Source organism: Carica papaya, chromosome 5, assembly GCF_054855325.1.
Source record: "Carica papaya isolate Zhongbai chromosome 5, ASM5485532v1, whole genome shotgun sequence".
NCBI classification, from domain to species: domain Eukaryota; kingdom Viridiplantae; phylum Streptophyta; class Magnoliopsida; order Brassicales; family Caricaceae; genus Carica; species Carica papaya.
In genome coordinates this window covers 20,228,731-20,243,587 of record NC_142313.1, presented here as the reverse complement: position 1 = coordinate 20,243,587, position 14,857 = coordinate 20,228,731, and the positions used below count along the sequence as shown (strand labels likewise).

At 34.4% G+C, this 14,857-nt stretch overlaps 1 protein-coding gene and 1 pseudogene across 1 annotated transcript; one reads left to right on the top strand and one right to left on the bottom strand.

The window, feature by feature from the left end:
• Positions 1-1,934: 1,934 nt before the first annotated feature.
• LOC148254932 (uncharacterized) lies at positions 1,935-4,213 on the top strand. Its single transcript, XM_088220509.1, has 5 exons — positions 1,935-1,951; positions 2,170-2,246; positions 2,882-2,973; positions 3,469-3,594; positions 3,833-4,213. Exons 1-5 carry the CDS (start codon positions 1,935-1,937, stop codon positions 4,211-4,213), a joined length of 693 nt encoding a protein of 230 aa, XP_088076635.1.
• A 135-nt stretch (positions 4,214-4,348) lies between these two features.
• On the bottom strand, positions 4,349-8,726 carry LOC148254931 (uncharacterized; annotated as a pseudogene).
• Between the last annotated feature and the right edge of the window lie 6,131 nt (positions 8,727-14,857).

Genomic DNA, 14,857 nt, shown 5'->3' with positions numbered 1-14,857 from the left:
ATTTCAACTTGTTTTCTGTTGTTATTTTTAATCTTTTGTTGTTCTCCAACTCCTTGTGATCTGTTTGTCATCCAAAAAGTTAGTCCATTCAAGTTTATTTCTGTTGTGTTACATAAAAAAAAGAAACAAAAAAATCAAAAGAAGGTGAAAAGGAAAGTGAAAGAAAAAGGAATATCAAGAGGCAAAAAAGAGAGATTAAAAAAAGAGGATTCGAATAGGAGTTAAAACAAAAATTCAGTTTGCTTTCCTAGACTAAAATTGCTTTTAAGTTGTATTTCTTTCTAAGAATTTGGAAACATCTTTCATTTCAATCTACCTTGGTTAAATTTCATTCAAATTATCTTTTATTTCCTTCCAACTTGGTTTATTCCATTCCTAATTGTAATTCAGCACATTTATATAAGCTCTGATTCTCGACAACGAACCTTAACTAGAGAATTGGATTTAGGGGCAGCAACCAAATGCTCTTAAATCTAGCCATGTGTGGTAGGAGATTTCCAAATAGAGTTCAAGAGAGTAATGACTTTGAAGATGATGAATCACGCGGTGATAATGAAGAAGAAGAGGAGGTGCAACGAAGAGCAAGAAAAAACAATAATAGCAATTTTGGTGGTGTTAAATTCAAGATTCCATCCTTTCATGGAAGAATCGATCCTGAAATACTTACTTGGATTGGGAAAAGAAGATTAAACTAGTATTTGATTGCAATAACTACACTGAATCCAAGAAACTACAACTTGTCGTTGCTGTTTTTGAAGATTATGCTATTACTTGGTGGGATGCTACAAAGAAGAAGCGGAGAGGCTTATTGAAGAATGGAGAGATTTGAAGTGGAGTACTATAGAGAGTTGTACAATCGACTTCAAAATCTTACATAAGGTTCTAAGAGTGTTGAGGAGTACTACAAAGAAATGGAAGTGGCCATGATTAGAGCAAATGTCAAGGAAGATAGTGAGGCTACAATGGCTAGATTTGTTAATGGTTTGAATAAGGAGATTTCTAATGTGGTTGAATTGCAGCCTTATATGGAGCTAGAATATTTGTTTCACCTTGCTTTGAAGGTTGAGAAGCAATTGAGGAGAAAAGGTAACAACTCATTTTTCTTCCAACACTTTAACATGCAAATAAAATTGGAGGAAATGTGATAAGGCTTCGTCATCCAAGCCTAAGGCAGAATTGAAAGAGGTTCTTAAAGCATCCGGTTCTAGCAAAGATAAGAGTAAGCTTGACTCCACTACTAACGCAAGAAAAATTAAATGTTTCTAGTGTCAAGGGTAGGTCATTACAAGCAGGACTGTCCAAATCAAAGAACTATGTTTATGCTTGATGGAAAGTATTATTTGGCCAATGAAGAAGAGAATCAAGGAGAAATACCATCCTATGAAGATGCAATTCATGATGAAGATGAAGAATTTACCATGACAGAAAGTGAAAGGGTTCTTGAATATACAAGTCCAACAAGACGAATGCGATAAAAAAGAGAACTTGTTTCATACTAGATGTCTTGTGAAGGATCACGTATGTGATGTGATAATTGATGGTGGCAGCATGACAAATGTTGCTAGTACCACTCTCGTGGAGAAGTTGGGACTGTCTAGTACAAAACATCTACATCCTTACAAATTGACGTGGCTCAATGATTGCGGGGATATAAGGGTGAGAAAGCAAGTTCTTGTGGCATTCAAAATAGGAAAGTATAAGGATGAATTGTTATTCGATGTAGTGCCTATGCATGCTGGTCATCTTTTGTTGGAATGCCCTTGGCAATTTGATCGAAGGGTGATGCATAACAGTTTCACAAATCACTACACTTTTGAGAAAGACGGAAAGAAAATTACTCTTGTACCACTTTCACCAACAGAAGTTTATGAGGGCGAGCTTAGAAGAATACAAAGTGAGAGAAAACAAGAGTGAAGGAAAAAGTGCGAGCAAAAATGCGAGACATCCAAAAGTGAGCTTTTAAAAGAAAATAGTGGAAAAAATAATGAAGTGAAAAGTGAGTTTGACAAAGAAAGGGGCAGAATTCAAATGAGTGTAAAAAGAAACAAGTGAGCTCGTATACAAGAAGGAGTAATATTAAGGAAGCTTGGTTTTCAAGGAAAAGTATACTTTGCTTATGTACAAGGAACTTTATCTGAACACTAACGACCTTAATGTTTCTTTGCCTAGTGTGTTTGTTTATCTTTTGCATGAATATGAAGATGTCTTTCCGGAAGCGATAGCAAATGGATTGCCACCAATTAGAGGTATTGAGCATCAAATAAATTTCATACCCGGTGCCTCAATTCCAAACAAACTAGTCTATAGAAGTAATCCCTAGGAGACAAAGGAGCTTCAAAGGCAAGTTTAGGAGTTGTTGGACAAGAGATTTATTAGAGAAAGTATGAATCCATGTGCTGTTCTGGTATTGTTGGTGCCTAAGAAAGATGGTTCTTGGCGTATGTGTTGATTGCTGTGCGATTAACAACGTTACGGTAAAGTATCGTCATCCTATTCCTAGGTTAGATGATATGCTTGATGAATTATATGACTCTATTATTTTAAGCAAAATTGATTTGAAAAGTGGTTATCATCAAATTCGAATGAAAGGGGGCGATGAATAGAAAACTACTTTCAAAACAAAATATGGATTATATGAATGGTTGGTTATGCCTTTCGGTTTAACTAATGCATCAAGTACTTTCATGAAACTTATGAATCATGTTTTGAAAATTTTTATTGGAAAATTTGTTATTGTGTACTTGATGATATCCTTGTGTATTCAGAGATTTGAATGAACATGAAGAACATTTGAGGAGTGTTTTAGTTACCTTGAGAAAAGAGAAGTTGTGTGGTAATTTCAAGAAGTGTTCTTTTTGTTTAGATCGAATTGTGTTTTTAGGTTATGTTGTGAGTAAGCAAGGTGTTGAAGTTGATGAAGAGAAGAAGGTTAGTGCTATTAAGAGCTGGCCTATTCCTAAATTGATAAGTGAGGTAAGAAGTTTTCATGGTTTGGCTAGTTTTTATAGGCGATTCATTAAAGACTTTAGCTCCATTGGTGCACCACTTACGGAAGTAATAAAAAAGAATTGTGTTTTCAAGTGCGATAAGGATCAAGTGCGAGCATTTAATTTGTTAAAAGATAAGCTTTGTTCGGCACCTTTTTTTTTACTAACTTTGCTAATTCTTTTGAAATTGAGTGTGATGCTTCAAGTGTTGGTGTTGGGGCTGTTCTTATGTAAGGAAAAAGACCAATTGCCTACTTTAGTGAAAAGCTCCATGGTGCTTCATTGAACTAGTCTACTTATGACAAGGAACTAAAGCTTTGGTTCGAGCTTTGGATAATTGGCAGCATTACCTAAGTCCCAAAGAATTTGTCACTTAAACTGATCACCAAACATTAAAGTTCTTAAGGGGGGCAAGGTAAGTTAAATAAGAGGCATGCTAAATGGGGTTGAGTTCATTGAAACATTTCCTTATGTGATTAAGTACAAGCAAGGCAAAGAGAATGTTGTGGCAGATGCACTTTCAAGAAGGTATGCTTTACTCAATGCTTTAGGTGAACATGTTAAATCTCTTTACGAAAATGATTCTGATTTTTTTAACATTTTTAAGGTATGTGAGAAAGTTACATTCGGTAAGTTCTATAGAATGGATAGGTAATTTAAAGAGAATAAGTTGTGCATCCTATTTATTCTATGCAAACGTTGCTTGTTAAAGATCTCATGGGGGAGGTTTAATGGGACATTTTGATATTTTAAAAACTTTAGATACTTTAAAGGAACATTTCTATTGGCCTAAAATGGGGAGAGATGTGCAAAGAATTTGTGATAGATGTGTTGGGTGCAAACAGGCAAAATCTAAAGTTTTGAATCAAGGATTGTATACACCTTTACCTTTTTCTAGTGAATTTTGGATTGATATTTTAATGGATTTTGTTTTGGGTTTGTCTAGATCAAGGAAAGGAAAAGATTCAATTTTTGTACCGAATGATAGGTTTTCAAAGATGTCGCATTTCATACCTTGTAATAAAACTGATGATGCCACTAACATTGCAAATCTGTTCTTTAAGAAAGTAGTAGGTTTGCATGGAATTCCAAAAACAATTGTAAGTGATAGGGATGCAAAGTTTCTAAGTCATTTTTGGAAAGTTTTGTGGAGTAAATTAGGAACTAGGTTGTTGTTTTCTACTATTTGTCATCCACAAATTGATGGTCAAAAACTAAAGTTGTGAATAGAACTCTAGGAACTTTGTTGCGTACTATTGTCCAAAAGAATTTGAAGACTTGGGAAGTGTGCATTCCATTTGTTGAGTTCGCATATAATAGAGTTGTGCATTTTACTACTGGTTATTCACCATTTGAGTTGTTTATCGTTTTAATCCTTTAACTCCTTTGGATTTTGTTCTTTTACCATGTAATGAAAGAACTAGTTTAGATGGAAAGGAAAAGGCAGATTTGATCAAAGAAACTACATGAAGATGTGATATGAAACCCGAGAATCAAAGATTACATCAAGAACTCTACATATTTAGCATAGATAACTTAGAACCCTAAACAAATCCTCCCTACCAAATCCACAACTAATCTGTAATTGAGAACTTGGGTGATTGGGATGAAAGAAGCAAGAATGGACTCATGGACTCATGCTCATGGACTCATGCTCTCCCTTACACACTCTTTTGCTAAGAGTTCATCTACTTACCTTTGGAGTTCATTTGTTTCATCTGGATTACTCCTATATGTTGGTCTATTAGGAATTGCAGAACTAGGGATGAAATCAATTGATATTCATTAACCCTTAAAGGTGGTAATCTATTTGGCATATCATTTGGAAACACATCTTCAAACTCCTGCAATAACGAAACAAACATACTAAGTAGATTTGGCTTAAGGTTAGTTTTAGAGAAATAAAATTCTCTAAACTTAAGCACTATCAAAGCTTTCTTACTTGCATAAGCACTCCTTAATTCCTTTCCTTTGAATACAAACCTAGTTTGTTTTCACTCTTTTCTTCTCTCATTATACTTTTCTCTCTTGTACTTCCCTCTGTCTTTTTCTCATTAGTGCAATCACTCACCAATGGGCTGTTATTTTTTTTTCCTTTTCCAACCTCTTTTTCCTCATTTCTTTTTACTTTTCTCACTACTCGAATTTCCATTAGATGCTTTTATCATTTTCATTTGATCCTCATATACTTCTGAAGGAGATAATGGCACAAGTGTGAAATCTCTATCATTCAAAGTAAGTAAAAATTTCTATTTATGTACCCATCATATATGGCTCTTCTATCAAATTGCCAAGGTTTCCCTAACAACAAATGACTAGTTACATGGGTACTATATCACATAATACTTCATCAATATATCTCTCAATGGAGAATAGAATTATAACTTGCTTAATCACCTTTACTTCTCCACAATCATTTAACCTTTGCAGCTTGTAGGTTCTTGGACTCCAATGATGCAAACAAGGCTAAAAACACTCAAGATACTCAAAGAGCATCCAAATGTGACTTGGAGCAAATTTCAAATGATGTGAACACAAATAGAGTTCCAAAACTGAAAAGTTTTAACGGACCAATAATAAGATCAAAGGCAAAGAAACTTAAAGAGTTGCTCCAAGTTTTCATTCAAAAACATGTGGATGATGGGCTGGCCAATTGTGAAAAGTTCAAATATGAGCTTTTTGACCAGCCCACTCATATTTGAACAACCCAAATTCGTAACTTTAATTGGGTTAGGCAACAGAACCAAATGATGCGGAACCCCAAGACCCTTGTTTGAACTTTAGAACTTTTCAATCGGTGTTGAACAGAATTTAGATAACAAGTAAAAAAGAATCAAATTTGTTCAATCACCCAAATGGTAGAAGTTAAATAGAACCCAAGAAAGATAAATGATATCCCTTGAACCCAATCCAAACAAGCACCAAGAACAATTGAAATAGGAAATCAAAATTGAAATGCAAATGTTAACAATTCTATTCCAAATCAACACCTTGTGCATAAAGTGAAAAGAAAGCCAAAACACTCTTAACTCAATTCTGAAATATTTGATTACAACTCTTGATGTCCACAAAGAAGAGTTCCTTTGGTATTTATAGCCAAAGAAATCAATGATAAGTTACAATACAATAACTACAATTGTAACTCCCACAATAACTGGGTTAATTATGTGGTAATTACAATTGTAACTCCAACAATAACTAGGCAATTATATAGGCATGTAATTGTTATGTAACTCCAATCTTCTTAAACAATACCACTAATTGTTTTGTGGCACCATATAGTTATGAGCTTATTCTTGTAATAACATTAAGTCAAAACTTAAGCCCAAATGAGTTATAACTTAACTATATGGACTTACTTAACTCAAACTAAAATAAAACAATCCAAAATACTTAAAACAACTCAACTAATCCAGCCAATACATAAGGCTTATTCACCCATTACCAATAAGACTCAAAAAAGCCCAAATTATACCAAATCACTTAAATCCAATTAAAGTTACGAATTTGGGCTGTTCAAAAAACTCATATTTGAAATTTCCACAATTGGCCAGCCCATTATCCACATGTTTTTGAGTAAAAACTTGGAGCAACTCTTTAAGCTTTTTTGCCTTTGATCTTGTTACTGGTCCGCTGAAACTTTCCAGGTTTGGAACTGTATTTGTGTTTACATCATTTGAAATTTGCTCCAAGTCACCTTCTGATGCTCTTTGAGTATCTTGAGTGTTTTTAGCATTGTTTGCATAAAAAATGCTCAAAGTTTTGTCAATCCCAAAATGTCTCATTAAACCACCACTATGTGCTTCACGAACAAGCAACTCCCTAATATAACTATTAGGCACACGTAATTTTCCCTTTTAAAATAGAAAACCATCATGCCTAAGTCTTGAAATGCCTCATGTTCACAAGCCACATAAACATTTGAAAAATCACTATCATGCACATACATTTCTTTGAAATGCGCAAATCCCAATAACTTTGTAGAAGGAATAGAGATAAGATCGTAACTTCTTGAAAACGCATCAGCTACCACATTTTTTTTTTCCTTGCTTATATTGGATCACATATGGGAAGGACTCTATGAATTCCACCCATTTTTCATGTCGTTTATTAAGCTTGTCTTGCCCTTTCTAATGCCTCAAAGATTCATGATCGGTGTGAATTATAAATTCTTTTAGTAACAAATAATGTTGCCATGTCTCTGATGCACTTACCAAAGTATAAAACTCGTTGTCATAAGTGGAATAATTCAATTGCGCACCATTGAGATTCTCACTGAAATAAGCAATGGGTCTTTTATCCTGCATAAGAACAGCACCTATCCCAAGCCCAGAGGCATCACATTCAATTTCAAAAGTTAAATCAAAATTAGGCAATCTTAATAAAGGCGCATTATATAACTTTTCTTTCAATAAGGAAAACATATGTTCTTGTTCTTTTCCCCAAACAAACCTCTTATCTTTTTTCATGATTTTAGTTAAAGAGGCAGCAACAGTGCTAAAATCTTTTACAAATCTCCTATAGAAACTTGCCAAACCATGAAAACTACGCACCTCACTTACACTTTTAGATGTCGGCCACTCTTGAATAGCCTTTACCTTTTCACTATCTACCTCGATTCCTTTTGCACTCACGACATATCCTAAGAAAATGAGGCGATCAATGCAAAATGTACATTTCTTCATGTTAGCATATAGTTGAAATTTGCGCAATGTGTCAAACACTTGCCATGAAAGTCATCAAAGTAGATTTACTATTGATGAGCATGACATGCTCATTAATAGATTTGATATACACAAGAATGTCATCGAAGTAGACAACCACAAACTTTCTAATAAATTCATGTAAAACATGGTTCATTAAACACATAAAAGTACTTGACACATTAGTTAAGCCAAATGGCATAACCAACCACTCATAAAAACCTTGTTTTGTTTTAAAACCAATTTTCCATTTATCTCCTGGTTTCATTCTTATTTGGTGATAACCACTTAGAAAATACAAAAGTACCATGTAACTCATCTAACATATCATCAAGTTGAGGTATTGGGTGTCGATATTTTAACGTTATTTTGTTGATGGCTCTACAATCAATGCACATACGCCAACTACCATCTTTTTTGGGTACAAATAAGACGGGCACTGCGCATGGGCTTAAACTTTCTCGAATGTGCCCCTTTTGTAAGAGCTCCTCCACTTGCCTTTGAAGCTCTTTCGTCTCCTCGGGATTGTTCCTAAAGGGTGGTCTATTTAGTATGGCAGCCCCGGGAATGAAGTCAATTTGATGCTCAATCCCTCTCACAGGTGGTAAACTTTGAGGTAGATCATCGGGGAAGACATCACTAAATTCCTGCAAAACTTCAACCACAACACTTGGCAAAGAAAGGTCAAGTTCGTTAGTTGAGAAACAAGCTTCCTTTTACATGAGTACAATCATTGGCTTGTTAGGAAATAAAGCTTTTCTCACATCTCTCATTTTAGCATAAAAGCTCATTTTCTTTCCCTCATTCTTTTCTATGGTCGAATGCACCTCTCTTTCTTTTTCTTTTTGATTTTCATTTCCCCACTCTAATTTTATCTCACTCTCTTTTCTTTTCTCTTTTTCTTTTTCTTTTCTTTTTCTCTCGGCCTCTCTTTGTGTGAATTCATCATGGGACTTTTCAAGTTGCATTTGGATTCAAAAACTTGTTTAGAGGTTAAAGGAAGAAGAGTATACTTTTTGCTCCTTTTTTCTACCATGTACCTATTGAGATACCCATCATGCAAGGCCTTATTCAAAGGAACAAGAGTGTAGAAGACTACTGCAAAGAGATGGAGATAGCCATGATAAGGGCTAATATTGAAGAGTATCGGGAAGCTACTATGGCAAGGTTCTTAAATGGCCTTAACAAAGACATAGCCAACATTGTAGAGCTTCAACATTATGTAGAGATTGATGATATGGTGCACATGGCTATAAAGATTGAAAGACAATTAAAAGAAAGGGGAACACAAGCTAAGCCAACACTTACTCGGCCCAAAATTCCAATTGGAGACCGAATTAGAGGGGAGATAACAAGGCTGTCCAATTCAAAAGAGATGACAAAACTAAACCAAAAGATGCTAATGATAATAAAAACAAAGGTATTTCTAACTGCCAAACTCCTAGGAATAAAGATATCAAGTGTTTCAGATGCTTGGGTTTTGGTCATATTGCATCTCAATGCCCAAATAAAAGGGTAATGGTGATGCGTGGTGATGGTGTTGAAACGGATGATGCGAATGATGTGGAGGATGAAATGCCTCCTTTGGAGGATTGTAGTGATGGGGAAACGCCTATGGAAGGTAGATTGTTAGTTTCTAGACGTGCTTTGAATATGCAAGTAAAGAATGATGATGAGGGGGTTAAGTTACAAAGAGAGAACATTTTTCATTCTAGATGTCTAGTGAAGGGAAAATTGTGTAGCATGATTATTGATGGGGGTAGTTGTGTAAATGTGGCTAGTACCTTATTTGTTGATAAACTGGGTTTGAAAACTACAAAACATCCTAAACCTTATAAGCTGCAATGGCTTAACAATAGTAGGGAGGTGAGAGTTAATAAGCAAGTGAGGGTGCCTTTTACTATTGGGAAGTATAGTGATGAGGTGATATGTGATGTAGTTCCTATGCAAGCTAGTCATATTTTGCTGGGTAGACCATGGCAATGGGATAGGAGAGTGATGCATGATGGGTATCTCAATAGGTACATGGTAGGAAAAGAGGGCAAAAAGTATACTCTTCTTCCTTTAACCTGTAAACAAGTTTTTGAAGACCAAATGCAACTTGAAAAGTCCCATGATGAATTCGCACAAAGAGAGACCGAGAGAAAAAGAAAAGAAAAGGAAAAAGAGAAAAGAAAATAGAGAGAGAAAATTAGAGTGGAAAAATGAAGATCAAAAGGAAAAAGAAAGAGATGCATTTGACCATAGAAAAGAATGAGGGAAAGAAAATGAGCTTTTATGCTAAAATGAGAGATGTGAGGAAAAGCTTTATTTTCTAACAATCCAATTATTGTACTCATGTACAAGGAAGCTTGTTTCTCAACTAACGAACTTGACCCTTCTTTGCCAAGTGTTGTGGTTGAAGTTTTGCAAGAATTTACCAATGTTTTTCCCGATGATCTACCTCAAGGTTTACCATCTTTGAGAGGGATTGAGCATCAAATTGACTTCATTCCCAGGGCTGCCATACCAAATAGACCAGCCTATAGGAACAATCGCGAGGAGATCAAAGAGCTTCAAAGGCAAGTGGAGGAGCTCTTACAAAAGGGGCACATTTGAGAATGTTTAAATCCACGCCCAGTGCCCATCTTATTAGTACCCAAAAAAAGATGGTAGTTAGCGTATGTGTGTTGATTGTAGAGCTGTCAACAAAATAACGGTAAAATATCGACAGCCAATACCTCGACTTGATGATATGTTAGATGAGTTGCATGGTGCTTGTGTATTTTCTGAAATTGAACTTAAAGTGGTTATCACCAAATAAGAATGAAACCAGGAGATGAATGAAAAACTACTTTTAAAACAAAACAAGGGTTATATAAGTGGTTGGTTATGCCATCTGGCTTAACTAATGCACCAAGTACTTCAATGCGTTTAATGAACCATGTTTTATATGAATTTATTGGAAAGTTTGTGGTTGTCTACTTCGATGACATTCTCGTGCATAGCAAATCTATTGATGAGCATGTCATGCATTTGAGGTAAGTGTTTGACACATTGCACAAATTTCAACTATATGCTAACATGAAGAAGTATACATTTTGCATTGATCGCATCATTTTCTTAGGATGTCGTGAGTGCAAAAGGAATCGAGGTAGACAGTGAAAAGGTAAAGGCTATTCAAGAGTGGCCGACACCTAAAAGTGTAAGTGAGATGCGTAGTTTTCATGGTTTGACAAGTTTCTATAAGAGATTTGTAAAAGATTTTAGTGTCGTTGCTGTCCCTTTAACTGAAATCATGAAAAAAGATAAGGGGTTTGTTTGGGGAAAAGAACAAGAACATGAGTTTTCCTTATTGAAAGAAAAGTTATGTAATGCGGCTTTATTAAGATTGCCTAATTTTGAAATTGAATGTGATGCCTCTGAGCTTGGGATAGGTGCTGTTCTTATACAGGATAAAAGACCCATTGCTTACTTCAGTGAGAAGCTCAATGGTGCACAATTGAATTATTCCACCTATGACAAAGTGTTTTATGCTTTGGTAAAGAGTATTAGAGACATGACAACATTATTTGTTACCAAAAGAATTTGCGATTCACACCGATCATGAATCTTTGAGGCATTTGAAAGGGTAAGACAAGCTTAATAAACGACATCCAAAATGGGTAGAATTCATAGAGTTCTTCCCATATGTGATCCAATATAAGCAAGGAAAAGAAAATGTGGTAGCTTATGCACTTTCAAGAAGGAATTGATTCGAGGACGAATCCTTTTGAGGGGAGGGGGAATGATGCAAACAAGGCAAAAAAACACTCAAGATACTCAAAGAGCATCAGAAGGTGACTTGGAGAAAATTTCAAATGATGTAAACACAAATACAATTCCAAACCTGGAAAGTTTCAGCGGACCAGTAACAAGATCAAAGGCAAAGAAGCTTAAAGAGTTACTCCAAGTTTTTACTCAAAGACATGGGGATGATGGGCTAGCCAATTGTGGAAAATTCAAATATGAGCTTTTTGAACAGCCCAAATTCGTAACTTTAATTGGATTTAAGTGATTTGGGATAATTTGGGCTTGTTTGAGTTTTATTGATAATGGATGAATAAGCCTTGTGTAACGGCTGGATTAGTTGAGTTGTTTTAAGTATTTTGGATTGTTTTATTTTAGTTTGAGTTAATTAAGCCCATATAGTTAAGTATAACTCATTTTGGGCTTAAAGTCTTGTCTTAGTGTTATTACAAGAATGAGCCCACAACTATATGGTGCCACAAACAATTAGTGGTGTTAGTTAAGAAGATTGGAGTTACGTAACAATTACATGCCTATAATTAGCCTATTTATTGTTGGAGTTACAATTGTAATTACCACATAATTAACCTAGTTATTGTGAGAGTTACAGTTATAGTTAATAGTATTGTAACTTATCATTGATTTCTTTGGCTATAAGTACCAAAGGAACTCTTCTTTGTGGACATCAAGAGTTGTAATCAAACATCTCAGAATTGAGTTGAGACCGTTTTGGCTTTCTTTTCACTTTATGCACAAGGTGTTGATTTGGAATACAATTGTTATCACTTGTATTTCAATTTTAATTTCCTATTTCAATTGTTCTTGGTGCTTGTTTGGATTGGGTTCAAAGGATATCATTTATCTTTCTTGGGTTCTCTTTAACTTCTACCATTTGGGTGATTAAACAAATTTAATTTCTTTTTTACTTGTGATCTAAATTCTGCTCTAAACTGATTGAAGAGTTCTAAGGTTCAATAAGCCTTGTGTAACGGCTGGATTAGTTGAGTTGTTTTAAGTATTTTGGATTGTTTTATTTTAGTTTGAGTTAATTAAGCCCATATAGTTAAGTATAACTCATTTTGGGCTTAAAGTCTTGTCTTAGTGTTATTACAAGAATGAGCCCACAACTATATGGTGTCACAAACAATTAGTGGTGTTAGTTAAGAAGATTGGAGTTACGTAACAATTACATGCATATAATTAGCCTATTTATTGTTGGAGTTACAATTGTAATTACCACATAATTAACCTAGTTATTGTGGGAGTTACAGTTGTAGTTAATTGTATTGTAACTTATCATTGATTTCTTTGGCTATAAGTACCAAAGGAACTCTTCTTTGTGGACATCAAGAGTTGTAATCAAACATCTCATAATTGAGTTGAGACCGTTTTGGCTTTCTTTTCACTTTATGCACAAGGTGTTGATTTGGAATACAATTGTTATCACTTGTATTTCAATTTTAATTTCCTATTTCAATTGTTCTTGGTGCTTGTTTGGATTGGGTTCAAAGGATATCATTTATCTTTCTTGGGTTCTCTTTAACTTCTACCATTTGGGTGATTAAACAAATTTAATTTCTTTTTTACTTGTGATCTAAATTCTGCTCTAAACTGATTGAAGAGTTCTAAGGTTCAATAAGCCTTGTGTAACGGCTGGATTAGTTGAGTTGTTTTAAGTATTTTGGATTGTTTTATTTTAGTTTGAGTTAATTAAGCCCATATAGTTAAGTATAACTCATTTTGGGCTTAAAGTATTGTCTTAGTGTTATTACAAGAATGAGCCCACAACTATATGGTGCCACAAACAATTAGTGGTGTTAGTTAAGAAGATTGGAGTTACGTAACAATTACATGCCTATAATTAGCCTATTTATTGTTGGAGTTACAATTGTAATTACCACATAATTAACCTAGTTATTGTGGGAGTTACAGTTGTAGTTAATAGTATTGTAACTTATCATTGATTTCTTTGGCTATAAGTACCAAAGGAACTCTTCTTTGTGGACATCAAGAGTTGTAATCAAACATCTCAGAATTGAGTTGAGACCGTTTTGGCTTTCTTTTCACTTTATGCACAAGGTGTTGATTTGGAATACAATTGTTATCACTTGTATTTCAATTTTAATTTCCTATTTCAATTGTTCTTGGTGCTTGTTTGGATTGGATTCAAATGATATCATTTATCTTTCTTGGGTTCTCTTTAACTTCTACCATTTGGGTGATTAAACAAATTTGATTTCTTTTTTACTTGTGATCCTTATTCTGCTCTAAACTGATTGAAGAGTTCTAAGGTTCAAGCAAGGGTCTTGGGGTTCCGCATCAAAAAGCATGGCTAGTTCAAGACTACACTCTTTTATCAATTCTAGTCAACAATAATGGCTTGACTTTGAAGTTGAAGGACATCAATAAATCTGATCATTTATGAACAAAATTGGAGTCTTCAAAAGCATTAAAACTCTTCATTGGATGATGGAAAATTAGCATGGAGTAAAGAGAAGTCAGCCTTGGAAAAATGAATTCAAAGAAGACTAGAATCCTGAGTCATTAATTAGTCTTGAATTCTGTTTTTTTATTAGTTTATATTTCCAAAGTTAATTTTAAGTAATTTACTTTTGAATTTCGTGCTTCCTATGACCTATAAATAGGGGTGCATTCTACTTGTAAAAAACATATTGAAATTACGTCCTTGTTAAGGATTTTCCTTAATTTGCTAGTCTCTTTGAGCTAGTTTGGGTCTTGCAAGTTGCTTGCAAAACCTATTAGGTTTATCAACTAGGATTCTTCCTCCTAGTTGTGGCACCTTTGCCTTTCTTATTTCTCTTATATGATTCAAAGGTGATAGGTTTAATATACGTATTATTGTTGGGTTCATTAGATTTAGGGGTGAGTAACAGTAATTCAATTTTTCTACCTTTTGTGATTCAAAGGTGGTAGGTTTGATATACCTACTGTTGTTGGTTCAAATAGGTTGGGTTGGGTTGCTTAGACGATTTCCATAATTCTTTCTTTCGGTGTAATTCAAAGGTGTTGAGTTTGATATGCTCAATGTTGTTAAGTTCATCCAAGATTGAAGACTGGCTGAACTAGATCATCAAGGAACGATCTTAATCAATGGGTAACTGTTGCTTATCATTTTTGTATTAGAGCTAATTTTTTCTTGATTCATTTGATCAAAAGTAGCCATGAAAAAATATATATATATTGATTCATTTGATCTTTGGAAGTACTAATATCATTTGTTTTGTAGGTTTCATCATTGGCAAAATAAAGAGTTACAAAAGTTTTCAACACCTTTGAATCAGTTCTTCCTTTCTTTCCTTCTTTCTTTTTTTTTTCTTTCATTCTTCTTGATTTTCCTTATTCACTTTGTCCTTCTTTATTCTAGTTGTTTTTGCTTAG

What these genes read in the sequence shown, in the direction of transcription:
- LOC148254932 (XM_088220509.1), top strand. An exon ending in TGGATTGCCACCAATTAGAG is followed by an intron (nt 2,247 to 2,881) that starts GTATTGAGCATC and finishes TTGTGTTTTTAG; the next exon opens with GTTATGTTGTGAGTAAGCAA. An exon ending in ATTTTTTTAACATTTTTAAG is followed by an intron (nt 3,595 to 3,832) that starts GTATGTGAGAAA and finishes GGGTGCAAACAG; the next exon opens with GCAAAATCTAAAGTTTTGAA.